Source organism: Lagopus muta, chromosome 7 (genome assembly GCF_023343835.1).
Source record: "Lagopus muta isolate bLagMut1 chromosome 7, bLagMut1 primary, whole genome shotgun sequence".
Classification (NCBI taxonomy): domain Eukaryota; kingdom Metazoa; phylum Chordata; class Aves; order Galliformes; family Phasianidae; genus Lagopus; species Lagopus muta.
Window position 1 is genome coordinate 2,410,395 of NC_064439.1, and position 27,563 is coordinate 2,437,957.

A 27,563-nucleotide genomic window follows, 5' to 3' on the forward strand; every position below is an offset into this window, starting at 1 on the left:
CATCTTTTAGGGCATCCAGCATAAAGGAGTTCTGTTGCCACTTCAGCTCATCAACGAGCAGCCTTGCACAACTCTGCATCCAGCTCAAAGGATCTTCCAAGCCCAATAAAAACAAACCCAAACTGCTCCTTCTTCACCCACAGGACGTGTCAAAATAATAAAGTCAATGTCATAAAAAGGGAAGATTTTAATTGTTTTCTTAACTGTGTTAAAGCAGAACACACAACATCTTTTCAAGGCAGAATGACAAAACATGTTAAACTCTCTTGAAGAACAGCAGCTGACAAATAGTTCAGACTGATTGAAACAACAAGCCATAACTATTTATTAAGGAGGCACATGACACAGCTGGTTATTTAAAAGGAATCACATTCATAATACCCCAATAAATTACACTGGCCATTATTAAGTACAGCTTTCTCTCCTTTCTGAGACTCTCACACACGTAACACAAACCTTCTCATCAACTTTGGCTGTTGTCTCACCAGTAATTATGGTTGAATTGTACTTTCACATATTGCTGTTGGGTCTATTGAGTGGATCAGCTCTGAGTCCTCCTGCAGTGACACCAGCAGTGTCAAACTTGCTATAAAATACATGAGTTTGAACAACAAACGTGTAAAAGATGCTTCAGACACCAAATAGTATATTAAAATACAGACACTGTTCATCTTTGCATATATCATATAAAACAAAAGGAAACTTTTCCCCCTTATATAATGGGAGGCAGCCTAATTTGGTGAAAAAAAACTATGCTCAGTAAGTTATTACTGTGCATAAATGAGTTTTAAACTGGTTGTATTTCATACAACTAAAAAATGTAAAGTAATTTCCAGCTGGCAGGGACTGCAAGTTGATTGTTCATCCTTTCTAACCCTCTTCTGAGAGACCAAATGTGAACAATGGCCAAATGAGCATTAGAAAGGAAAACAAGCAGAGAGGATTTATAGCTCCACTTGCCCACATTTTTTCAAGTTGCTCCCAGCCCCAGGTATTTCTGGTCTCTAAAAGCACAGACAGCACACATTTTTTGCACCTCTGATTACAGTATTGCTAATGAAGTAAAATAAGGACCTCCCAGTTTATGTAACTGAAATTGATTGGCAAAGTGATATATATATATATATATATATATATATATATATATATTTTTTTTTTTTTTCTAAGTTAGAAAGTGACCTACAACAAAAAGTGAGGGATGCCTGATTTCATATTGCATTCCCAAAACAGGGAGTGCTGGTGGCAATGAACTGCTCCAGAAATCAATCCAGGCCTTCAGATGGCTACAGCTCATTTCTGTCCAAGCAAGTGGGAGAGAAACAAGGTGCAAAATCCTTCATGAAACCCACGCATTCAATTCAGCCAAAGCTCCTGCTGTGGGTCCATTCCTCAGCTTTAAGAGGAAAACAATCCTGTTAATTCCATGTTTGTCAGCATAGAGAGAAACAAAATCAAGGTCAGGAACACACTTTGCTGTAGTTTCTTGATAGCCAGTGCTCCAAGCTGCTGGCTTAGTGGAAGCAGGGCCACAACACCCATCTCTTCAGTAGCATAGTGCACTTATTTAAAAATAACATTAATTAAATACATGCATCCCAAAGTCCACAGCTCTCATACATTCACCAATGTGCAACAGTCATTCTTGTCCAACATCATGTACAGCTTTTAAGACTTAATAATCCTGAAGAAGTTTTCTCCACCTTAATGACACTACAAAGATAACATAGAATAGTGGGGCCATAAAGTAGAACCAAATACATCAGCAGAGCAGTAATGATGCTAGGAGCAAAATCCGCAATGCACCACTGCTTGGGGTTGCTCCAAAGTGCAGCACTGACATCACCACTCCTGAATAGAGTAAAACAAAGTCAGCTCTCAGAACAGGTAAGAAAATAATCTTTAAAGAAATTCATACAGGCTTAAGGTTTGTTGGTTGCATAACCTCTGTAGCAGTTCAAACATGGCAACAACAAAATCCAACATCCTACGTGAAGCTCAGAGCAATAGCCTCTGTGCTGTAAGGCAAATCAGCTCCAAAAGATGCACGCCCAGGTAGGGAGGTTTATGGCAGCAGTGAATACCAACAGCAAAGAAAAACATTCAGCCTGGGAAGAAAAAGCAACAAGAGCAGCTCAGGAACAATTCAGTCTGCCAAACATTTCTGAGAACAGCCCAGGCAGGCAAAGAGCACGAGCCCAGACTGCCTCCCTGCCTGTTGCTCCAGGCAAATTGGAGACAAAGTGATGCAAACTTCTTAGTGTCAGTTGATATAAATCCCACCAGATTCATTTAATTTCCAGAGGTATCCGTGGAATCTGAAGAAAAGCAGGGATGCCAAACCTGCTACCAGAAATGACATCCTGGCTCTGACGCAGGGCCTTCCTCTGAGAAACAGCAGAACCAAATCACAAGAACCCAATGGCTACTGCAGTGCCCAGAAGTAACTCAGCCTTATGTTTTACCTTATGTTGGACTCCCACTTTGGGATTTTAAAGCATGACAGATCCACACTGCACGAAAAAACACCTAACTTAGCAATAACTGGGACTTGAGAGGGGACTTTGAAGCATCTTGTTTCCTTAGGTGGGAGCAGATCTGTAGCACTGCTACAACTCATTCAAAAAGTGTAAACTGCAAAAAATCAGCCCAGGAAAAGAAAGAAATTAAGTATCTCAGTAGAGCTACTTATGGAAACAAAGCAAAGTAATTTTACCCTATTGCTTCACAAATGGGAAGAAAACAGTATGAATAAGAAACAAACACAGACTGTGAAATGAAGTTACCTTGCTGGGTTAAGTGTGAGCTAACAGCCCAAAGCTTTGCTCTCGTTGAAGTCAGCAACTGTGAGGATGATCAGCAACTGAAGCCAGGAGCATTATCCTTATCCACACCAACAATTCAGTGCAGCAAATACACATCCCATGCACTGTGACTCTGCAGCAATGGTGCACAGCACTACCAGCCCACCCCAGCTGTTGTCAGATGCAGCCACACTGTAACTCCTTGTAAACAGGTAATTAAACAGCAGTGCAAAACAGAGGTGAGCCTCCTGCTACTTACTGTGCTCAGAAACAAACTGCTGAAGGCACGTTAACAACATTAGGAATCAGTTGAGAACACGTCCCTGGAGAGTAATGATTAATGCACAGCACCACAGTAAGATGGACCCTGCTCTATACACACCCTGCTACAGGGTGCTCCTGCAGGACCACAGTTGTTCTTCCCAGCTCTGCCTTCCTGTCAATACAGTAATCACAATTAAAAATTAGCCATGGGCTGAAATACTGCAGACTCCACTTTTCCAGCTGTGTAACAGGGGATCGGTTTCTCAAAAGCCAATTTCACCATCTTAATTTGTGCAAAACGCTGCACCTGCACAAAGAAAACCCTCACACTCAAAGCAACTTTCCAGTGCCCCGTGTTTCTTTGCCTTTGAACATTCTGCAAGTGCAATAATTGGAAACAATTCTGGATTTACCCACAAAAGGTCAAACTGCACTATGGAACACAGATGCATCTCTATTTATACCTCTCAGTAGCTTCCCTTATGCTTAATTCACTTTGCAAGTGAGAACTGCTCTCCAAAGCCATTCATTACTGCAGCAATAGCTGAGAGCCACAGCTGGTTAGCAGTGACATGGAAGTGGTGCTGTTGCATTCAGGCAGTTGTTGAAGCACTGAAATACTCACGTGCTGCAAGAAGAAAACTGGAATCACTCATTCTGCTCCAGTTCTCCCCCTGAACATTCACACCAACACACAGCACTTCTGATTGTCTAAGCCATAGAACGGACACCAGCTAACAGCAATGCAATGTGTGAAATCTTCCACACAGAACACAAACCATTGAACAGCTTTGGTAACCTAGGATGTAGCTAGCTTTGTGTAAATATCTTGCAAACATCCCTCCCCCCCTCCAAAATCCCTATGTATACGTGTTTATTTATATAACAATAGACATATTTCCTGAGTAAATTGTTAAATGTGATTATCTGCAAGGCTTGGCAAAAGATCCAACTTTATATTACTAAAATAGAATTTGAAATAAACATTCAATAAACACATGAAAATAAATATGGAATGTTTCCAAAGATCTGTGGTACCATGAACACACGTTCATAACACAGAGCATTTTTCAGTGAAGTCACACTAGGCTGTGCAATTACTGGCTTCTCACCCAGTGAGAAATCAATAAATCTCTTTTCTAATCCTGAGCCACTATTTTTTTTCAGTCTCCTGTCAACATGCATCTCACTGCAAGTCTCCAAATCCTTGTATTTGAGATGTAAAACGTGCTGATACTTGGTTTAAGACGTAGGAAAGCTCTATCTACCTTGGTTTAGCTAGAATCTGGCAGCACAAATGCTGAAGCATCTCATAGAACCACCATTAAAAGCTGATTATTCTCAAACATAGCAATAACCCAAATTCCTCAACTGAAAAACACCACAGGAGCATGGATTGCTCCATGACAGGATGCAACCCACTTACTGATCACTTTGGCACTGAAAAGAACTACGTAATGGTGCAGAACAAATCAACACCTGAATGAAATACCTTTCAAATGACTTTTCCCCCCTCTTTTCAGTATGCTGGACCATACCACTAACACAGAAAGGAGGATTAATTTCCACCACACTGGTTTCTCAGGTCATGGCTTGAATCACAGCTGGTATGGAGCTTTGGATAAGCAGACAAGGAAACGCTCAGCTACTGTTTAGTTCCAATTAACATTCTAACATAGCAGACATTGTAATACCAGCAATGTTACCACTGCATTAACACCAGTAAGGGATGCAGAATCACAGTAACAGAACCGTAGCCCTGATCAATTGTTGCAACCTTCCTGCTTTCTCATAACCAATGGAAAACACTGTCAGTATAACAGGCCGCTTCACCCTTCTCCCCCCCATCCTCGGCCTCCTGCCCCCCTCTATTATTATTATTACTATTAGCTGTCATTCCAGGATCCTCATGGGTTCCTCAGGCTTCTCTGCTTCTTGTGTTGTCGTTCTCCATGCTGGCGGATCCTCGTGTGCTTGTGCTCAGAGTACAAAGCTCTTGTGACGTCCCTTCAGCTTCATGCTTTACCAGGCTGCTTGGGGAGGGTTTTGGCAAAGCCATCTGTAATGCACACCATAACGCAGTGCGAGCCCTGCGTGTGGAAGCAGCCAACTCTCTAATGGCAGCTGCCAGAGCCAGAACATCTGCAACAGAAAAATGCCTTCTGGGTAAAGCTAGTACACGAGCCCGATTCATAACAATACACAGAAAAGCTGCCTGAATTCATTTAACACCATCAGTACACAACATTTGATCGAGAAACAGCTGATCTTGTGCTGTCACTGTAACTGTTGAAGCCCTATTCAGCTATTCTTCTCTTGCAACCCATAGGTACAACACCTCACACTGATAGCAACCATAACTGTGCCCAGAGTTTACTGGACTAACTCCCCATCATCCCTGCAAGAGAATAATTAAGCCTATTTAATTGATGTCATCATAGAAGAAACGCAATGATACAGTGGTATCACACCAGCACGATCAGTAAGCCTGCCCACCACGGTGCAGCCAAATGAGCTCCATGCAATCCCTGGTGCCTGCTGTCTACCTGCTGGTGGCACTGACTCACAGCTGAGCTCTGCTGTGCCATCAGCTTATAGATTTGCTCATAGGACTACTACATTTAAGGATACGACATCATTAAGAAGGTGTTTTGCTTTGACAAGTGGGTGTCAACCATTTTTACACTTTACAGTTCAGTTTTCCTTCCTGCAAGGAGGGCTATCTCAAACACTGCTGGATGCCAAAGAGCTGCACTGCCATCTCTGCTGTAGTGACAGGAAGTCAAACACTGCAGAGCAGTGCTGAGAAAGGATCCAACGGAGGACGGCAGTGAGGCTGAGGAACATCCCCCTCAAAAAGCGTTTCTGAGAGAAGTTCACTTCCAAAAATATCAACTTCCCCTCCAAAACCCAAATACCAAAAGATATCAGCTGTGCAGTCATCATATTGAATAGCAGCTTCCACTCATCCTCAACCCTTGGAAAGGAATGCAGTTGCTCTGGTTGTGCTCTGGGGTCCGTCAAAAGAGGGGTGGCCAGCAGGGACAGAGAGGTGACTGTCCCCCCTCTACTCTGCTCTTGTGAGGCCCCATCTGGAATACTGCATCCAAGTGTGGAGCCCACAGTACAAAAAAGACAGGGAGCTGTTGGAGAGGGTCCAGAGGAGGGCCACTAGGATGATCAGGGGGCTGGAGCATCTCCCCTATGATGACAGGCTGAGGGAGCTGGGCTTGTTCAGCCTGGAGAAGAGAAGGCTGCGGGGTGACCTCATTGCAGCCTTTCAATAGCTAAAGGGAGCCCACAGAGGGGAGGGGAATCAACTCTTTGAAATGGTTGATACGTGTATTAGGATGAGGGGAAATGATTTTAAGTTGAGGGAGGGGAGATTTAGGTCAGACATCAGGGGGAAATTCTTTACCCAGAGAGTGGTGAGGTGCTGGAACAGGCTGCCCAGAGAGGCTGTGGATGCTCTGTCTTTGGAGGTGTTCAAGGCCAGGTTGGGTGGGGCCCTGGGCAGCCTGGTTTAGCATTAAACGTGGAGGTTGGTGGCCCTGCATGTGGCAGGGGGGTTGGAGATTCATGATCCTTGAGGTCCCTTCCAACCCAGGCCATTCTGTGATTCTGTGTTGGTACTGAAACATTGGTAATAGACAAAAATCTGTGGCAGACTGTGCTGCTGTGAACTAAGCACATCTCTTCCAATTAACACTTTGCTTTCAGGAAGCCAGCTTTGCCCACCTCATGGAAAACTAAAGATGTAAAACATGCTGCTTTCCACAGCTTTGTATCACATGGCTTATTTTCTAACAAGTGCTTTCCTACAGCTATTTATGATAGAAAACAAGCTACAGTTTGTTAACTTCCTAGCAATTAACGTGCTTTCAAAGTCACCATTAGAAAGCAGATTTATGACAAATTTGTGAAGCAAGTTGTCTAATTAAGAAGCAGTTTTGCTTGGTGACAGTGAAACTGCAGAATAGCACACAAGCCTCTGGAGGAGTACACACTCCAGCTGGAAATTAATCTGGCCTTACTTCAACAGCAATTTGGAATTAGAAAGTGTAATTTCTGGCAGTTTTGTGATTTAGATAATGTAGACACTATGAAGAAGCACAGCATTCATTACTTTATAAGCTGAAAAGAAAGACTGGTCAAATAGCAAGGATGTAAAATTAAACTTGTTTAAAAACAAGCAGGTTTTGATTTATAGGACTACTTATTTTTATATAATATCACCAAACAGTTTTTACAGTTATACTTTAAAAAGGAAGAGAAGGCTTCAAAGTGTTTGAAATAGTAAAAGCAAAGGAAATCTCGTCAGCTTAATTTTACACAAGTGGAGGTAAGTCTTGCAACTTCTTTGCAGAAGATGCAATAAATCATTGCCACCATGCATTTCAAACTACATGTTTTCCACAAGTAAATCTTCAAAAAAGCTCTTGGAGCTGCTGGAATGGGGAGCTCTTACCTTTCTCGCTGTTGTAACGCAGCACTCCTTGTCTCTGGGGATTAACAGCATTAACAACCTCATCCTTACGCCGTGCCTGCGTTACGTGGATGGCTTCCATGTGGTGTTTCAAGGCAGCAGACACGTTACCATGCACAGGGGCACCACACAGCATTTCCATTTTCCCTATTAAGGTGAGCACCTACCAGACACATTGAAAACACCAAAAATCACCACGTGTCGGCAACTCTATTAGACCAAAACAACAGAAAGCAAAGAGGAAGCAAAGCATTTCACCTGGTGCTGTGACTCCCTTCTGGAAAACTCACCCTGGCCTGTTCTCGGAGCTGGTCCACAATCAGACGATCCACTCGTGATGGGTGGGCAGGGAGCTGAGACACAGGAGTGTTACTGGAGCTAGAAACATGCCTTCCTGGAAAGTTCCTTGCAAGGTCAGCCTCAGTCTGCAGGGGAAATGGAAATAACATCACAGTTGAAAATTACAGTGAAAATCCACATTGCCATTTGCTTAAGAATTTTCAAATAGAATGGAAGAGTTTCCTACCTTTACTTCTGCCTGTGTTTACAGTAAAATGCTCCCGAGTATCTCTCTAGGTATGCAACCAGCTGCTGTAGGATAGGAATACTTCCTTGATTCAGCTCTATTTTAGAGGAAATGCTTTTAGACAGCACTCAAATCTGCACAACCTCATTTTCACTAACCTGGGACACAGTCTGAGGCATAGAATTTCTGGCAGCGCATCCCAGGCATTTAAATCCATGTCTCTCACTGCATCTCTCAAATGCTGTGTGTTTGGATAATCGATTAAATGAAACAGGTGAACACACCACCACAGCTCAACTGAAGGACATCAGGAATCAGCCACCTTTAACAGAGCCTGGTATCAGCTCAAAAAGTCATCAGCACAACTGCTGAGCTTCCCAGTGACAAAGGAACCGGCCAAAACATGGTGTAACACAAGCAGTGACAAAGCACCACTGTGACTGTTTTTGGCATAGAAACTTCCTAAACCTGGAATAAAAGGTGGCACAGCAAGCAGTGGATTCTGTCTTGGTCCTTCTTCAGTGTACAGTGAATTGAGATTAGATATCATGCTGCTGTTCAAGCTAGGGCTAAGTCCACACTTACATTTCAACATGTGCTGCCTTTCTGCTTTACTGACATCCTTATTAACACCCCAGCCCTCACCAAGTACAAAATCACAGTTGTTCCTAAGTAACAGATCTCTAGAAGAGTGAGATTTTTAGAGAAGGAAAGAAGCTCGCTGCCATTGAAGTTCAACACAGCCCTCTGGAACTGAAGCAGCCAGCTGATCAGACAAGATGGAATTAAATGCAGGTTTCACTGGAGGAAAATTCTGTTGATCCTCCTCAGAAACGCATGCAGGCTGAGAAACTTAAAATCTCCTCCTGTGTACCAGTGTAAAGGTGAGCTACACATACACTAATGACATAAACAGCACTGACACAGAGGCCTCAGCCCTGTCCTTGGGCAGATCAGACTGTTAGAACAGCTCCTCACAAAGTCTTAATCCCTGCCAACCAGTGATCTCCCAAACAATATCCACAAACAGCAACGAATGCAGATCTGGCACGTTCCTATCAGGCAACAAGGATGCAGTCATCCTCTTTGGGGAGAAAGTGTTTTGGCTGCAGGAATGTGAACCATGCTATGGAGGCTGACTTGCAGGACTGAGAACAGCTTATACTGACTAATGAAACCCCCTGCATGTTCAGTGCTTAACCACAAAAATCAAGCACGTAGCCAAAGGAAACCTCTAGCAGAAAAGTCAATTATGGGCAAACACAAATGTGCTTGATGAGATGAAGGCAAATTCAGTCATCCCAAATGACTCAGCTGAAGTCCCAGTCCTGCACCAACAGGCTGTATTTGTCACAACACAAAACAGGAGTGTTTCCAGGCGTTTCCTATGAGGAAAGGTTGAAGGAACTGGGCTTGTTTGTTCAGCATGAAGAGAAGGCTGCAGGAAGACCTCATTGTGGGCTTCCAGTACTTGAAGGGAGCAGATAAACAGGAGGGGGAACGGCTGTTTGTGAGGGTGGATGGTGATGGGACAAGGGGAATGGTTTTAAAGTGAGCCAGGGGAGGTTTGTGTTGGATATGAGGAGGAAGTTTTTCAGCCAGAGGGTGGTGAGGCACTGGAACAGGTTGCCCAAGGAGGCTGTGGATGCCCCATCCCTGCAGGCATTCAATGCCAGGCTGGATGTGGCTCTGGGCAGCCTGGGCTGCTGGTTGGTGACCTGCACACAGCAGGGGGTTGGAACTGGATGAGCACTGTGCTCCTTTGCAACCCAGGCCATTCTATGATTCTAGGGTAGCAAATATTGCAGGTTCATAGAGAAAAATGTTGTTAGCAGCCCTGAGTGGAAAGAGACTTAGAAATCAAAGCTGGAAGACACATACGGTTTAAAAGCAGTCATGCCAATAATACAAACATTATATTCAAAGCAGATTTTTTGGGATGGTGTTTTAAGCATTTAAAATAACCTAAGTGTCTCCTCCTCAAAAGAAGAGGAATGCCAGGGTTTCCATTCCCTGTGAGATGCTTAATGTAATCAGTAGCTTTGACAAAAAGTTATTATCACCGATGCTTTACCTTTTTTCTCTCTTTCTCCAAAGCCCTCCACTGCTCATAGCACTCCTCCAGTTGGGTGTGAAGCTCATTAGAAGGTCCACTGCGGCTCCTGGGAGGTCTGCACTTGTTAAATGGCATTGGAAAGGCAAAGTATGGGGCTGTTATTTCCCCACAAAAGAGGTCACTGATGAAGGGATTCAAGTGGTTAAAATCATCATAATGGAGAAGATCAACAAGTTCTGAGAATGGAAAAGGTGAAGGAGGGAAACTGAAGTTCTTTGCTAATGAAAACAGATGGTGGTTAAACGGAAAAAAGCTGGGAGTTTGCTTAAAATCAGACATGAATGGGAAGGAAGGAAGAAAAGGACTGGTAAAATCTGACATGATACTGCCATTCTGTTCATGGCTCTTTTGGATCATGTTGTACTGCTGGCAGTTTGGGGTTGCATATCCAAAATGAGGAATGCAGTTCCTTCTGCTTCTTCTATCATCTTTATTCCTGCTTTCCTGGGTTTGCTTTTTTTGAAACCTGTGGCACATTTCAGGGTTTTCACTCCAAACATTCTGTTGTGTTAACCAGCTGGATGAAAAACTAACAGGGAATTTGCATTGCTGCCCCTCTTTACTAGGCAAAGAATCATGCTGTGAGTGTCCAGAAGGGCTCACTTGCTTCTGAGTGTCTGAGATGAAATTAGAAACTCCCAAACTGTTAGAAATACTCTCTGATGTTTGTAACCTTCCATCTTTTCCCAATGGGAGGACTGGTGAGGTCTGTGAGTAATAAGAGGGATATGCCACAGGTTGATGTGGGGAGGAGCCCCCAGATGTGGTTGAAGCTCCAGGTGATGACTGTGTGCTCATTACCACTTGCTTTCCAAACACAGCATCTGATGCAGCTGTTGGACTGGAAGATTTCCCATCCTGCCATGTATGTCCATGGTACAGCAAGTAATTCCCATTTTTTACTGACAAATCAAACTCAGAAATTTTATGAGTGTACTCTTCAGGACTAACGTGGTTCTTCCATTCATTATTATTATTAAAAACATCCCCTAAAGTAAAGCTTTGATGACCATTTTGCACATGGGTTTCCCATGGTTTTCTGTTCGTCGCTCTAGAAAAGCTTTCCTTCGTTGGTTGACTGAAAAAATACAGCGATGGATGAACAGATGACTGGGATTTCTGAGCAGCTGTAAAGCTTTCACAGCTTTTAGAAAAGAAGTGGCTGTTCTGGGGCACTTCATCCCAAGAGTCACCAACAGACTGATTAGAAAGACCAGGAGAATGTTTAATTTGTTCATACACACCATTTCTCATCACGTTGCCTCTTGCTCTTTCAGTTCTCCAGCACCCTGTCTGAATGATAGGGTTATCTTCCACTCTGTTTTGAGAAGAGGTGCTAAAACTGGAACCATTCTTTTCAAAGTCTCCATTTAAGCTCATCTGCTCATCTCTGCTCCAATGCTGATTACAATCCGCGCTTTGAAACGCGCACCTTTCTTGGAGAATGGAATTCTTATTTTCCAAAGAGGAATTTGCAGGATGGTCGTTTTTCAGAGCGTTGTCAGGCTGAGTGCAGGGGTCAGATGGAGAAAGCCAAGACTGGATCAGATAAAGGTCTTCTAAACCTCTGTGCAGCAGCTCCATGTCGTGCGACTGGTAGCAGCTCTGTGCACACATCAAATCCTCATTGCCTACAGAGTGCTCAGATGAAAGCCCTGAGAATTCACAGTTGTTTCCTAAATCAGAAGCCCACAGTGGTGGCAACAATCTTGAAAGTGAATTCCTGTAACAGAATTAAGAAACCTCCAGCAACAGAGCGTTTTCACACACTGCAACAGCTCACGTCTCAGGGTTATCTTCTGCCCTGGACACATTTCCCCTTACATTCTTGGCTCAGGATACCCAGCTCTCCTACAGAATTTAAGGGGAGGAAATCTCTACTGCAGTTAAATAAATGCTAAATGGAATCTGGTTGCCATTGCTGTTCTCTATGTTACACGCATTCAGAACTGTAGATTTCAACTATTTTGCACGTGATGATTTATAGACAGATCTCTATTGATTATTTTTAAACATTTTTAGAACTCCCCCTCTCCCCCCCCTCCAGTGCTGTGACCCAATGGAAGACTGAAATTGCTGCGTTTCTAACAGGCTACTTCTAGTTAAAAATAAGTTTTCACATTTCTTTATGAGAAAGCCCTTTATCTCTCAATTCTGTGCAATTTTAAACATGCACACGGGTGACAAAAGGATGTAGAAGTGACACACAACATAAGAATTTCAGAATAAACTGACCAATCTGTAGCTGGTTCTGCCTTGTTTGGCTCCTCTAGGATGCTCGACACCAGGCCAAACATATCGGGGCCATTGCCAGAATAAGAAAGATTTGTCTGTGCCCTGAAAAACAAAAACAACGAAAGCATAGCTAAGTAAATCTTTCTTCCCTTCTAAATGAAACATACTAACGGTAAAGCATTCATTTAACCTTTCACTCATATCAGCAGTGTCTCTTAATCGTGTGAATTCAGTGTATTCTCAACATACATACATACAAATTTATTCCTGCATTTGTGACTTCTCCAGCCTAAAACCAGTTGAACATTTCCTTCAGCATTTCTAACCTGTTGCTTCCCAGAAGGTTTTTCTTGCTGCTGTGTGAGGAGACAGAAGCACCAAAAGATTTTCCTCTTTCCAATCAATGCAGCTATTTAACAAAGTGCAACATTTCTTCACATTCTGACCACCTCCTTTGTAGTGTAAATATGATCTTCTCAAAATCTTGTGGTTTTGAACTTATTCTACTTTGATATTGAAGAGCTGTTACTTTAATCTTAACACCTTTTAAACTTAACCTTTTTCTCTTTGTTAAGAATCACTTGAGCCTCTTCGTAACCTGGTTTTAGAAAAGGATTGGTCACAGCTTCAATTATTACTGATAATACCAAAGGTGCTCAACTATCACTTCCCTTAGATAACCCCAACTTCTAGCTGTTACATCAGGTGCAAAAATGAGACCTTCACAGAGCTGCCTGCAGTGACATTTAACTTCATATCAGAAACTAATTAAAACTTAACACGCTAATTAAGATGCTATATGTTGCTTCAACAAATTTCACCCTGCCTGTTCTTGTTCAGCTCAATCATTTCTGCCTCCCTGAAGCTCTCTCAGCCCTCCCCTGGTGTCAGCTTATCCAAACAATTACACTGCTTGTTCTGCTACAGAATTATTCGTGCTAATATTGCAGATTAACAAAGCCCAGGGCTGTGGGATAAACAATTAAAACTGTCACTTTGCTAATCTCTTCCACAATGAAGATTAGCCACTGATGTCTCGCTAGATATTAAGACCTCTGCACACTTTAACTTCTTTGTAACACGTGTGTCTTCCGTAACTGTTATCCTACAGCACCTCATGAACCTTTGAAGTTCCTCCTTTCCCATCAAACTTCCTCTTTCTTACTGGTAATTAATAATTAAAAAAAAAAAAGTGAGGAACTACTGACTGCCTTAGATATAGAATGATAGAACATCTGAAATTGGAAAGGACCCACAAGGATCATGGAGTCCAAATCCTGGTTCCACAGAGGACTGCCCAAAAATCAAACCCCATCTCTGAGAGCAGTAGAGACCTTCAGAGAGATCTTGACACATCAGAGCTCAAGCAGTCACCAACTGCAGGAAGTTTAACAAGACCCAGAGCTGGATTCTATGCCTGGGATGAGGCAGTCGGGGCACCACAATGCAAGAAGGATACGAAGCTGTCAGAGGGCACCCAAAGGAGGGCTGTGAAGATGGCAAAGGGTCTGAAGGGTAAGGGGTGTGAGGAGCTGCTGAGAGACTTGGGTTTGTTCAACCCAGAGAAGAGGAAACTGAGGGGAGATCTCATGGCCCCACAGCTGCTCGTGAGGAGCAGAGTGGCAGCACTGAGTTCTGCTCTCCAGTTGCAGGGACAAAGGAACTGCATGGAGCTGTGTCAGGGTGGGTCAGGCAGGGGTGAAGGCAATGAGCTGCCCCAGAGGGTGGTGGGTGCAGCCCCAAGCTGCCAGAGTTCAGGGAGATTTGGGCAGTGCCCTCAGACATAGGATTTGATTTTAGGGCAGGCTGGTATAAAGCCAGGAGTTGGACTCTATGATCCTTGTGGTGCCTACCAAGTTGAGATGTTTGCTGGTAGTGAATAGTAGACATCTGACACTAGAAATGCCAGCAGCAGCAGCTTGGGTAGCAAGAATGGAAAAGCTACTGTGCCAACCTGCACCAGCCCACCAACCCTACAAACAAGGCAGTATTATATTGCCATCATGTGGTACCAGCAAAAAAAAGAGATAGTGGGAAGCTTAAATTATTTTTTATGCATTTCTAAAGCTGCAATAATTTCAACATTATAATTTTAACTGCTGCACACAATATAGCCCTAAAGAATATATTTGAAGGAGAACATAATTTGGGGGGGTTACTGTAGTTTCTGTACTGTGAAGCCATAATTCCCTGCTTCTCACAATGCTCATGTAATTCATGACCATCTTTACCCCTGTATAAGGCTCAAAGTGATGCATTTATATTTCTGGAGAATGCTAAATAATTAAGATTTCAGAGGTTACTACAGAGGACTTCATAAAAGTCCCACGGAGGGCTGAGAAGGTAAAATAGTTAGGATTGAGAATCCAAGAGCAGTGAAGATAGGAAAGTGTTAAATTTCATGGGAACTCAACAATCTTCCCCTTCTTAGAAAGCACTTCAAATGTACCTGTTTTAATTAAGGGGGAAACAAAGCCTTTATCACACAAAAGAATGTAAGAATATTGATCTCCTATGCCAAGAAAACAAGAACTACTTAATTTTAGCTGACATTTAAAGTCTCTTAGTTGTTCTTAACACATCACTCACATTAACACATGGGGCAAGTCAAAAACAACTCTGCATTCAGCCAGCATCCAACAACGATTTGTATTTGTTTTTTTTTTGTATAAACTCACACTCGAGTGCATTACTTCAAGGGCGCACTGAGCAGGCTGGCAGATGTTCAAGAGCAGCACTGCACGTACTGATGCTGCCAGCAGCAGAGGGGTGCTGCTTCCACCTGACCTGCAGCTAACTGCTGCTCACATCCCTCCACCAGCAGGGCCATTGGGAGGTGAAGCACAGAGAGAAGGAAGGAAAGGAAGGCAGGCTTTGTCTTTACCAGCTTTTCGTTTACATGTAACAGTTTCCCATTTAATTCCTTAAAAATTATTCTTACAAGAAGTTTAAGTGTATAGAGACACACACAACCAACGTGTGTAAACATACCGGTTGTTGGTGCAGTCCTGGAAGGGAGTTTTGGTGCCAACAAGTTCCCCACATGCTGAGCAGTCACTGTGCAGACAGGAAGATTCTAAGGGATGTGATGGGCTGGTAATTGCTCCTAATAACGGGGAAATTAATTGAGTGTCCATTCTTTGTTTCTTGCCGTTTACCTTTGTTGAAAAGGTGAAAATAGATGTTAGATGTGTAGGTCAGTGAGCAGTAAAGTTAACTAAGTAAAACCTCCCTTTTATAGCTTAAGCTAAGTAATTTTTCAGGAAAATGTAACGTGGGAATCACCAGAATGCAGTCTAAAACTCACTCCCTTCCTTAAAACTTGTTTCCCTACCTTAAAACAGTCCTAATTTGATACTCCTAAAGTAAATAATAAATATACTACACAGTAACAGGAATTCTCTGCAGATTTCACACTGCAGATGTTCACACACCAAGTTCACAAGATGAGTCTTTTAGCCTATGACTGGAAACGCACACAGGCAGCCCTTCTGAGCAAACAGAACAGAGCAGTAACCCTGCCAGATCTCTGGCAACACAGGATATTCCTGCAAAGAACCCCACATAAGCAGGGGGAGACGCATGTGAACTTTACAGAGAAAAATGTGGTTAAGAGAAGTTCCCTGTTCCCCTTCACCCCCCAGAATGGAGAGCAGTGCCTGGAAAAAAAAGGAAGAAACTTTCAGATTAAGTGACTGAAAGCTCCAGTGTATTTATACACTAAGATCACTTCTGTGGCCATGAGACCACCTGCAGGTTGTCTAAGCATCCCCAGCTTCATTTGGATGTGTCAGTCAAGGATTTGCAAGAAAAACAAGGGTTAAAAAGGACCAAAAAAAAAAAAAAGGACATGGTGTGCACTTCACTGCTCTAACAGCCCTCCCAGTAAGCAGCTTTGTCTGTCTGTCCAGGTCTATCTGTTCTGAGACACAGAAGAGTGCAGCACTAGAAAGTTGATGGAAAAGAATTGGAGCTGCTGCCAGCACCTGTCCTGTGTGTACAACTGGGCAGCAGGAAGAATTCAGGATGCACTGTAAGAAAACAGCTCCACTAAAATGTAAGTTCAGAAGCCATACTGGACTCTGGTTACCTGGCTGCTGAGGATAGAAAGCAAGACCTCTTCTAAGACTGAGGATAAAATAAACTTCATAATCCTCCATTGTAAACACGGCTGGAGAAGGCACAGTGTGCCTGACTTTTTTTCTAGCTTAATAAAGAAAGAAGAGAACTCTTTCATTGGCATGGTCAAACTAGTGCTGGATCAAAATAATCACTTGCTAAATCCCCTTTGGAAACCACACACAGATCTCAATCATGTACTTCAAATCCTGAAGAGTGTTAAAAGCAGAAAATGAAAGGAACAAGCAATGCTGCAGTGACAAGTGTGCCTTGTTTGCTAACATTCAAACTGTTGTACTAAGCTCTCACTTTTCTGCTTCTAAGATAAAAACTGCATTTTCACTTGGAGCCACATTCACACAGCCAGAATTGCCAACTCTGAGACAGCATTTGCTGTTGGAGAAGCATCTCCAAAGCTCTTAATGAGTGAAAAGGAAAAAAAAAAGCTTAATTTACACTGCCTGAACACAGCTGTGTGTGTTAAGTCTCTCTGGAGTCTCTGACAGGCTTCTTTGAAAGTCATTTATGTCTCTGTAACCTAAGAGAACAAAACCTCACTGCTGATCATTGCACTCTCTCATGCCTCATTTGTTTAAAAGAGAAAATAACAAGTTAATTTCTCTCTCTCCTCCTGTTTTACCCTACAGTCTGGACACATTCTGTAACGTCACACAGAAACATGCTATCAATGTCTGTGTCAGTAAGCAGAGATAAGATCCCTTTCCTGTCCCACAGCACAACACTGCCCAGGTGACAGAGCAGCTCCTATGTTTGCAGATGAGAAGTGTGGTATCCAAACTGTGCTCTACAAAGGGCTGATGAGCAACACATAGGTGGCATTTCAGAAAGCAGGAGCTCACCAAGACTAAAATTCCAGTAATAATTTAGTGGCACCAGCAAGTACATTGGGCTCTGGTCTTGTTTAGTCCCTAGGGAATCAACACACAAATAAATCATGTTCTTTGGCTAAAATACAAAATACTTCTGCATAGATTAAAAATAGGATCTGTAACGAATGGATTTGTCTTTATTTTCAGGGCCATAAATCACTGCTGCTATGAACTGTGCAGCACGATGTGACTGAAGCTCAGCAGAAGAGGTACTTCTTGTCCCCTCAGTGCTGCCTCACCTGTTAGCACTTCCAAAACACTGGAGGTTCTCTTTCTATCTTGTTTAGGAACTTTGTTCAACAACTGGGAAACTCTGCTCTGTGCTTTACATACCAGCTAGTAGCAAGCTGCAGTAAAAAAGGTGCAAAGCAGTGTGCTGTCTCCTACAGTTTGCTTTGTTTTCAGTCCTCTGCTGAATTTCAGAGTGAGACTTTCCTTAGCAGGCTCTGCAAAGGAAGGGCTGCCTGCAGAGCCACAGATGTGCTTCATTCAGAATTTCAATCTCAAACAACATAAATCAGTAAACAAAATGCTTGTCTCTAACAAAACCAAATAGCAACTCTTAATGGTCTCCTCTTGGATTCCTAATTCATTCTTTCCACCCTGCAAGTCATGAGAAACCAGTGCTCCCACTAAATAAGACCGTATCTAAAACCCAGATAGGCTATCTCAGCAGACTTTTTTATCTTTCAAAGCATAACGAGACACAGCTTCAGTTCACTTCTGCAGAACAGAAACATGCACACACTAAGCTCACTCTCTCCAAGCCCAACTGAGCAAACTTTTTTTCCCCCCATGCTTTTTATCATCCATCGCTGTTATGAAGTCACACAGTGTCTTCAAATGCACACAGAGGGCTTTTAACTTCTGGGAAGCTCAGAGGAGTAAATGAACTTGAACATTCACCAAAAACATTCGGCCTAGATCAGGAAGAAGTCCTTTTACAGCCACTTATCTGAAAACTGGAGGAACATGCTGTTACAGAGAACTGGTTGCAGATGCTTTTTATAAACAGCAGTCAAACTTCTTTGTAATGCCAGTAAGTGACAGCACTGCACAGTATAGTTACTTTCACACTGAATGTATTTTCTGATTTATTAGCTAGACATTTCCTGCTTTTAGGGGCTCTGCAGCCCAACTGCCATTAAGAACTCACTGGTTTCTGGGGCATTTCTTTTTTGTTTCTCTGTTTTCAGCACAACCACCTGAAATCATTCATTTCACATAGCCAAAGAGTTGTTCTCCACAGTAATTTCTAGCAGTTGCTCTTCCCACTCAGTGGGAAGTCTCACAGACAACAAGAGCCTCCCAAAGTCAGCCTGAATGAGCGAGTGCTGACTGCCCCATCATCTGGCTTCATCTCCTGCACTGACACAAAGCAATAGTGAGATCTGCTCCAGCTGTAATGTAGCATTCTCTGTTGTTGTTTTTTTGTTTTTGGTGGTGGATTCTTTTGTTTCGTATGCAGATATTCAATATTAGTTATGCTGGAAATGATTCCCACAGTTATAAAAAGTAACATAATATAAAAGTGTTTGTTTCCTTAAGCAAACTCACTTTTTGGACCCACCTGTGACTTGTAATGACCACGTGTGGCAGTTGGTTTGACCATGTCCTCCTTACCAGCAGGCAAGATCTCTTCTGTAACGTATGCAGCATTGCCACCCAAGCAGAAATTCAGATTCTTAAGGGCAGACTTAACCTATTTTAAAACAATCAGAAAGAGAAAAAGAAACAATACCAGGCCTGTCAATGTCCTGTTTGTTAGGCAGGAAACTCATTTACAAACATTAGAGAATAATCTTCCATGCTGTTGTTAGTGATAAGCAGCTCATTCAGTTCCTGCAATTCGCATGTGTGCCATTTCTCCAACTTGAGCCACTTGCATTGCAGGGTACAGTAAAACAGTGCCCACAGCAGCCAGTCTGCACAATACAAAACTGTTGGGTTTCTTCCTAGCTGACACAAAACTTTAATTGGTGGAAGAAATGAACGTGGAAGGGGCTGCTCTAAAGGCTGAGACAAATCAAGCTAGGATGTGCGGCTGTCATGTCATGGGCAGTTCTTAAAACTTCACACAGCATTTACTCTTCTAAAGGAATCAGATTATGTCAGATGATGCCCGCATCCAAACGTGGCTGAATGGGAGAGCTATGGATTTACCCAACTGTTGTCCATCCACAAACCTGCTACAACATGTCATTCAGCACACACAGAAGTTTTCACTCTTCTCTTTCCCAAGGCCCTGTTGGAAACAGGCACTAAGAGCACAATGAATTAGTTCACCCACTCCTGACTGTCAGTTTCCTTGGGATTCTTACAGCATTTCCATCACCATGCAGCAGAGAAATGCGCTCAGACTGACAGCAAAGTCTGGCAGAACAGCTCTGCAGGAGGTGTGCAGGTACCTGTGCCTCTTGAAAGAGCAGAGCTGGCTGCTCTCACATCAGCTGGTACAACATAGCAGCCCTACAGCAAGGGAAGGGCTGCAGTAACACAACTCCTGGCTCTGCAGAAAGCCCTGCAACCCCCCTAAGGAGGAAGATCGTGCACCCGGTACTTAAGCTGAGCTAAGCCAGAAGGCTCAGCACTGAAGCGATTCAGGTGCATACAACTGCTTCCAGGCACCAACTTTTCACACAGCTTCCTTTCAGAAGAGATGCCTGGTAATATCTTCGCACCACCTGCGATGGTTTGTTCAGTCAGTGTGTCTAAACTGTTAATCTTGACTGACCTTTTAACCGGGATTCTCACAGGGCCGGTTGATAGCTGAAATCTCAAGCAGTCCATTTGCATCTCAAAACAGTCGCTACTTCGAGCATTCAAGGCAGTGCAGGAGTCACATTAAAGTTCACAACCTGAGGGTGCTACGTTGGAGCTTTGTTAGAAGCAATGCTTTAAAGGAGCACCGCCAGTTTGGGTTTTGTTCAACTGACAGATTTTTTCATGGAGCACTTGAACACGCCCTGAATTTTTATACAGCTTTAAGTTGTGGGAGGTTATTTTTATTGTGTTTTTTTTTTTCCCTTCTGACATTGAGCCAAGAGCAAGAAGATGAGCGACCACAACCCAATACCTGATGGCAACAAGCTGTTCTGTTAGCAGGGAAAACTGACCACCCGCTTCTTGTTCTCACCCCACCCCATTTCACAGATGTCCAGAGCTCACCAGAAGAGTGACACGCATCTTGACAACGTAACCCACAATATCCAAAAGAAATGCAATCCCACAACCCTTCACGCCTGTGTAACATCTGCTAATCCTCCCATTTTTAAAATTAATACTTTTTTTTTTTTTTTAATTAACACTAGAAACTCCAAATGAACCTTGCCAACAGTGAGCACTATGTGCATGCACAGCCCACCCTACTGACACAGATCCCAGAGATGAGGTTACATGGCTGCACCCCCTGCAGAGCCTGAAGGCCCTCGCTTCTCTTTTTTGGCACATCTGCTTGTTATATTTAGGCCTACCTGCTCTACAAAGCCACAAGCCAAGGTCTGTTGTAGAACAGATCCCCATTTTGCTCCTCAGTTCCAGCTTCATGAAGGCATTATCCTTGGAACAGCACACCAGTACCTTTGTGAGGTTCTTCTTCCAAAGGACAGCATGCAGAACACTCCCACAATATTAAAGATCTGCAAACCAGGACCGTGACCCAACGCCACAAGCCCTTCAAAACGTGCAGTCCCACCACTCCTAAGTACATCTGCACACAACAACACAGGCCTCCCAGCCTTACTCGGAGGTGTCTGAGGACGGGTTGGTTTACAGAAGACTTAACACACTCATCCCCAATTAGAGAACTGCTCTTTACAAAGCACTGATATCAAGCTGCCAATCGTAAAAACGGAAAACCCAACTCAGCTGTGAGATGCCATCATCTCACAGTCCCAATCTGGGACAGCTGAAGAAAGGTGTTATGAAGGCAGCTTGTTACTCATCACCAAGCAGCCCACGACTCCACCATCACAGCAAACAAACACACTTAAGCAGAGACACACAAGGGACCTCCATGTAAACAACTGACTTTTTACCCCAACTTCTAATTGCTACAACAAATCCAAACGTGGCCAAAATATTACAAATAAGAGCACAAGATGTAGATGGTATCCCTTCAAATAGACTCTTGGTACTAATATACTCCCAGTAAGTCTTTTCATTTAGGAATACAAAACTTCAATTAAAGTTAGGAAATACTCGTCCAGATGTGTTGGATTATCAACTATAAGTTAACCTCCCAAATGAGGTGTTTTTAGAGTTGTTTTTTAACAAACATATAATTAAGTCATCGACAATTTCAGCGTTTTACCATAAAAGCCTTTGAAGTTATAAACCAACAACTGGGGCCAAATAAAAACATCTTTAACAGAACAAGGATTAGCATATGTCACACATCATTAGAGATTCCTGTATCTCGATTTCATTGGACTACTAAGATGAGATAGAAAGCTGCTTTTCCACTTGGTCACTTCCCCAGTTTGTGAAACCCAAGCAATAAATAGATGTCTTCAAGTTTGCAGGCTTGAGCACATCAGGTCACAGCGCTGTTCAACAGCTTCAAACTGTCTCCCAGCAGAAATTAATGGGGGAACTATTACCTGTTACTCAGTTTCTCCAAGTTTTTCAGCGTCTTCGAGTACAACAGCAAGAGCCCTCAAGTTTCCCAACCACTTTGTGAGGCTCACAGCACGACCCTCACTAGAAAGCTCTGCAGGTCCACGTTAAGAGGCGTTTGTGCGTGGAGGTTTCTCAGCTACTCATCACACACAACCTCCTGCGAGGCTGAGCGCTGCCGGACCGACAAACGACTGAGCTTCAAAGTGCAGCATCATAGCAACCCGAGCACACGCTACACTGCAAAAATCGCTTCTCTGGATTGTTTTGCAGCTTCCTTACGGACACCTACCACCTCTCCCGACCAACGAACACGCACAGGAGCCTCACCCCGCGGTGAGAAGCGCCTCCCGCCGAGTCAAAGCTGCTCAGCCCTCCTCCCCTCCCTCCCCCGAGGCGGGCGGCTGTGGGGCAGCGGGAAGCAGCGCAGGCACCGCCCGGCAGCCCCGCGCTGCTCACCTCCCCGGGGCGGCACGCACGGCGCTGCCAGGCTGTGGGGCTGCGTCCCTCCTCCACCCGTCCAAACGGCGGGACGAACGCAGCAGAACAGCAGCGGTTTTCGGGCTGCGGGCTTGGAAGCGGTCCATAGCGACGAAGTGTCAGCGCTGGCGCTGAGAGATTTCTGCACGGAGCTATTCCAGGGCAGAGAGGTCCCAGGGCTGCACGGCACGGATTGCTCGCCCTTGAGTGTCACCTCAGGTACACGCCCTGCCAAATAGCTCTGCAACAGCTAAAATCCGCCCCTAGCAAGCAAAGATTTCACACTGCCAAAGGTCCTGCTGCAGAAGTGAAAGAAACACCGAGCTTACATGTTTGGTCTTCTTGCTTTACAACCAGTCTGTGCCATGTAACGTCTGATGTCACTGCAGGACCAGTATGTGGAAGTACTATGGGAATTGTAGTTTCCTCAGCTGGGCAGTAGCTGCACAGTGCAGGACCCAGGGGCCTCGAAGCAGCCTCCTTCTTACAGAGGCTTGCAGGAACTGCTGGCAATTGCAGATTAACTCCTTTAGTTGGGAACTGCTTCCCAAATGGGAAAAAGCATTCTGGTCGTTTCAGCAAGCGTGCACCTTCTTCTCACAGACAAAGGAGCTTCTAAGCAACCACTTTCTGGTGATCACATGCTTTCAAACTCTTCCAGTTGTAACCAGGAAGCACCACCCAGCAAGGAGATATTAATTGCTGCAAGGTGTAACAACGTTCCAGTTGAACAATAAAGGAGTTCTTATAACAAGCTCATTGCCTCTCATACCCCTGAGGGTTTGGTTTCTCTACAAGGAAAGATAACTCACCCAAACGAATGCTTTTGTCACTGCTCACGATGCATCTGCCACTTGGATTCCTATTGGGCTCACTCAGCCAAGTAATTGTGAAGACTCAGTGAGCAAATGCAGCCCTCGGCTTCCTGCAAGAAGAGTTAAAAGTTAAGGCTACTCCAGTCAAAGGCTTTCCTGCAAGATCAAGTGCTGCACCTGACTCACCTCCTCCCACTTTCAGTCAAATACCTCTACTGCATATGGATTATCACCTTTTACACATATTTCCTTAGTAAATAAGTTTTTTTTTTCCCCTACAACTCCATGCCTTAATTCAGAACATTAATAACGAACGCTGGTGTTTCCCTCACACCATGTGCTATGACAGAATAAAGAATCATAGAATGGCCTGGGTTGCAAAGGAGCACAGTGCTCATCCAGCTCCAACCCCCTGCTGTGTGCAGGTCACCAACCAGCAGCCCAAGCTGCCCAGAGCCACATCCAGCCTGGCCTGGAATGCCTGCAAGGATGGGGCATCCACAGCCTCCTTGGGCAACCTGTGCCAGTGCCTCACCACCCTCTGGGGGAAAAACTTCCTCCTAACATCTAAACTAGGAAAATAATAGTTTAAATTAAGTCTGAACAGTTTTAATAGTTTAAATTAAGAAATCCATACAGACAACAGAAAAGGCTATCAGAGCCTCTTTCATCTTTAAATAATAATAAAATAGCTATTCTGGTAAGCTGATTGCTATAATAAAAAAGAAAATGGATCAGTTGCTGGGATGTGTCATCCATCATCAGCCAAGTATTACTGCAAAGTCTTGAGACTGAAATAAAAGGAAAGCATGGCGCCAGCAAGCTGCTAGCAAATCTTTCCAAAAACCTCAGTTTATCCTTCAGCCGAGTTAAACCTAAAAACATACATTTCTCATCCTGAGCAATAACACTGAGGTGCTTCCCATGCTCCAAGATGCATCTCACAGAATATGAGAAAGCTCCCACGACAGCTACAAGTGCTACAGTAGGAATCAGAAAACTCTTCTGAGTTCCTGGATGGCTTCATGCAGGCAGACTGAAAACTAGAGATCTTAGAAGGATGATTTTTAGAGATTATATACATCTTCTCTGTCCCCAGGGTGTTCTCAGTAAGTTACAGTGACTTCACCTCACTTTCACAGAATGATTTGGGTTGGAAGGACCTCAAGGATCATGAAAGCTCAGACACCCCACCATAGGCAGGGCCACCAACCTCCACATTTCATACCAGCCCAGGCTGCCCAGGGCCCCATCCAACCTGCGCTCCAGGGATGGACGGGGCATCCACAGCCTCTCTGGGCAGCTGTTCCAGCACCTCACCACTCTCATAGCAAAGAATTTCCCCCCAACATCCAACCTCAATCTCCCCTCCCTCAACTCCAAACCATTTCCCCTTGTCCTGCTGTCATCTCCCCTTTCCAAGAGTTGATTCCCCTCCTGTCTGTAGGCTCCCTTTAGGTACTGAAGGCTGCAATGAGGTCACTCCGCAGTCTTTCCTTCTCCAGGCTGAACAAGCCCAGCTCCCTCAGCCTGTCTTTGTAGGGGAGGTGCTGCAGCCCCCTGCATCATCATCATCATCAAGATCCATCACTGCAGCGCTTCCCAGTGACAACACTGCTAAAATACACTGAAGAACTTCCCACAGCACTTGACCTGCCTCAAATACTAAGTTATTCCACACAGTCTTCCTGACATCATAGCCTATAGAAAACAAGGCCATCCTTTCCAAAAACCCTCAGCCCTTGCTGACATTATCACTGCTCTCCCTTTGGTTACCCTCCACAGAGCTGTGCTGGCACAGAGTGAAGGCAACCGTCCTCCTCCACATCTGCTGCAGGTAAATTTAAGGCCCTCAGCACACACAGACACAGTGGGAAGCTTCACACTCACTGCCAGGCTTCCAGAAGAGCACATTTGCACTGACGTTGCCAGTAACACAGAGTGAATACAAGTGTTCCAGGCAGTTTGATCCCCAGCCACGCTCTGAGGAGGGACTGAGGAAACAGTGCAAACATTTCCAGTGTTATGGCAACACAAACAGCGCTGACACTCATCTTATGGATACGGATAAACCCCAACAGCTTCAAACAGAGCCTGACAGCAAACCCTGCTCTTGTTTGACCTGTACAAGGGGGAGGAAAGAGGAAATCCAGACACAAATAATAACAACAATAAAAAAAATATGAATTATTTCTGCTCGCTTGAGAACAGCACGTTACAGAAGAGCCCTTTCAGAAGGGCTCACCACCTTTATAAAACACAAATGGCTGAGAAAATTCTGAAGCCAAAACACAGCAGATCTCATTGCTTCCACGCAGCAAAAGCCACGCTTCCAACAGCAGCACCTGCACCTCCAGCTCCAAGCAATAACACCTGAACTGCCCTCGTTGCTTGGGTGGGAGCAGACAGAGCTGGGCTTAGCAGCTGTGAAACAGCCAGGAGCAGCGTGGTGCTCCTGCAAATACAGCCTTTATTCACACCCAACCTCGCTTTCAGGGATCCCATACACTCTCCTTGTCCGCCTCCTCAGCACACAGCACAGCAGCAGCCTCACCTCAGCCCCATGAGCCGTAGGGCTGAGGGGCGCGCGCTGCCCGCCACCATTTTATCCTCCCCGCCGCGCGGGGCTCAGCGCCTCCCCCTTCCCCCCTTTTTCCCGCCCAGAGCGCGCGCCTTTTCCCGCCTCCTCAGCGCGCCTCCCTCACACCCTGAGGAGAATCTGCTGACCGAACGCACGTACAGCTTAAAGCGTCTCCAAGTGCTTTACTGTTACTATGGAGCAGCGCTTCCTACTTAAACCACGTCTCCCCATCCCCTACCTCCTTGTTCTCACAGGGTGAACCGTTGTCACTGTGGCGATTGAGAGGAGAAAAAAAAAAGCATTAGATTTTAGATTAGATTAGATTAGATTTAGATTAGATTTCAGCAGAACCAGGTGATTCCCATGGCTTTGGAGGTTAGGAGCGACCCGAGTGCTTACAAAGCTCATGGGCTGACGGTTGGACCAGATGATCTTAGTGGTCTTTTCCAACCTTAATGATTCTGAGATAAGTTTTTTTTGGTCAGAACAGCCCTTCTGCTGCTGGCTCTCATGGAGCAACTCCCCACCCACAGAGCCCAAGAATCTTACAGACAAAGCTGCCGCAGTTCTTAAAAGTCACAACAAGGAATCCCTACACACGTTCACTAATGCAAATTGTTGTGGTTTTTTTTCTTTGGCTGAGATTTTTCAGCTGTGTTTGGTCTGAGACAAACAAACAACCCCGGTGTGGGTTTACTTCATCCCTGAGGTAATGCGTGCAGCTGAACTGGGCACACAGGGGCAGCAGGTGAGAAAAATCAAAGAAAAGCGGTGAATTTGTACCATAAAAGTGTCCCGTTCTCAGCCTGGGCTGCACTGTGTGATGTTTATTGCAGCCTTCATTTGGTTAGACATTTCAGAGCAAGCAGTTTGAGAAGAACACGGGCAGTTTGCAGTGAGGCAGCTCCTTCCTATAAAGGCATCAGATCATGCAGGCAGTGGCACTTCAGTGATTTATTTCTCAGTGTTTCTTTCTTCCTGCTGAAATCTATTGTTAGAAGTCTCATTTCAGCTCATGCAACCGACAGGAAGGGCTACTTTTTGACTGGCCTCTGCCTGATGGCTTCTCCATTCAGCAGCAGATTCCTTTATGCCTCATTCAGCTGTGCCACAACTGAATGAGACCGATCACTGCTTGTCCATAAGGAGCATGCATGCCATGAGTGCTGCCTGGCACAGCACAGCTGGTCCTCTGACCTTTCAGCCCAAAGCCCATAGTGATGGAGCACCTCGTTAAAAAATGAGGCTGGCAGGGACAGGGCTGCCTCTCAGACTTCTCTCCATGTCCCTCATCAGCTCCAGAAGTGGCCTACAAACCCTCAACATCAACCCCAACCCAAGGGTGTTTTTTTTTTGGGCGTACATATGTATTACCTGCACTCAGAAACAAGCTAACAAAACCCCAACAAAACAGTTGTTAGCAACAGAAAAGCCTTGCAAATGTTTCAGAAATGTGTGCACACCAGAGATGAGGTGAAGGGCTTCCCCAAGCAGAATAAATGCTGTGCTTATTCAGGCTGCACGCACATTGTGGCAACAGCACAACAACACCATTTGGGGCAGGCTTTGTGCAGGGGATGGATGAGAGAAAACGCTGCTTCTGACAAAGCAGCATCACCACAGGCTCACATTC

The 27,563-nt window shown here is 44.4% G+C and overlaps 1 protein-coding gene across 8 annotated transcripts; it reads right to left on the bottom strand.

The window, feature by feature from the left end:
- Positions 1 to 26,374, bottom strand: LOC125696198 (meiosis-specific coiled-coil domain-containing protein MEIOC-like). Of its 8 annotated transcripts, XM_048951594.1 has the most exons (11): positions 26,330 to 26,374; positions 26,169 to 26,199; positions 23,347 to 23,459; positions 22,864 to 23,236; positions 19,008 to 19,139; positions 15,420 to 15,586; positions 12,429 to 12,530; positions 10,152 to 11,916; positions 7,842 to 7,976; positions 7,534 to 7,714; positions 1 to 5,207 (listed from the first exon to the last, which is right to left on the bottom strand). In XM_048951594.1, the coding sequence occupies exons 5-11, from the start codon at positions 19,047 to 19,049 to the stop codon at positions 4,984 to 4,986; spliced, it is 2,616 nt and encodes an 871-aa protein (XP_048807551.1). In that variant the 5' UTR covers positions 19,050 to 19,139; positions 22,864 to 23,236; positions 23,347 to 23,459; positions 26,169 to 26,199; positions 26,330 to 26,374; the 3' UTR covers positions 1 to 4,983. The 8 variants fall into 8 exon arrangements, with proteins under 8 accessions (XP_048807551.1, XP_048807550.1, XP_048807552.1 ...); XM_048951593.1 differs by lacking the exon at positions 22,864 to 23,236; XM_048951595.1 differs by lacking the exons at positions 22,864 to 23,236; positions 26,330 to 26,374 and having other exon boundaries at positions 26,169 to 26,240.
- Positions 26,375 to 27,563: the final 1,189 nt, after the last annotated feature.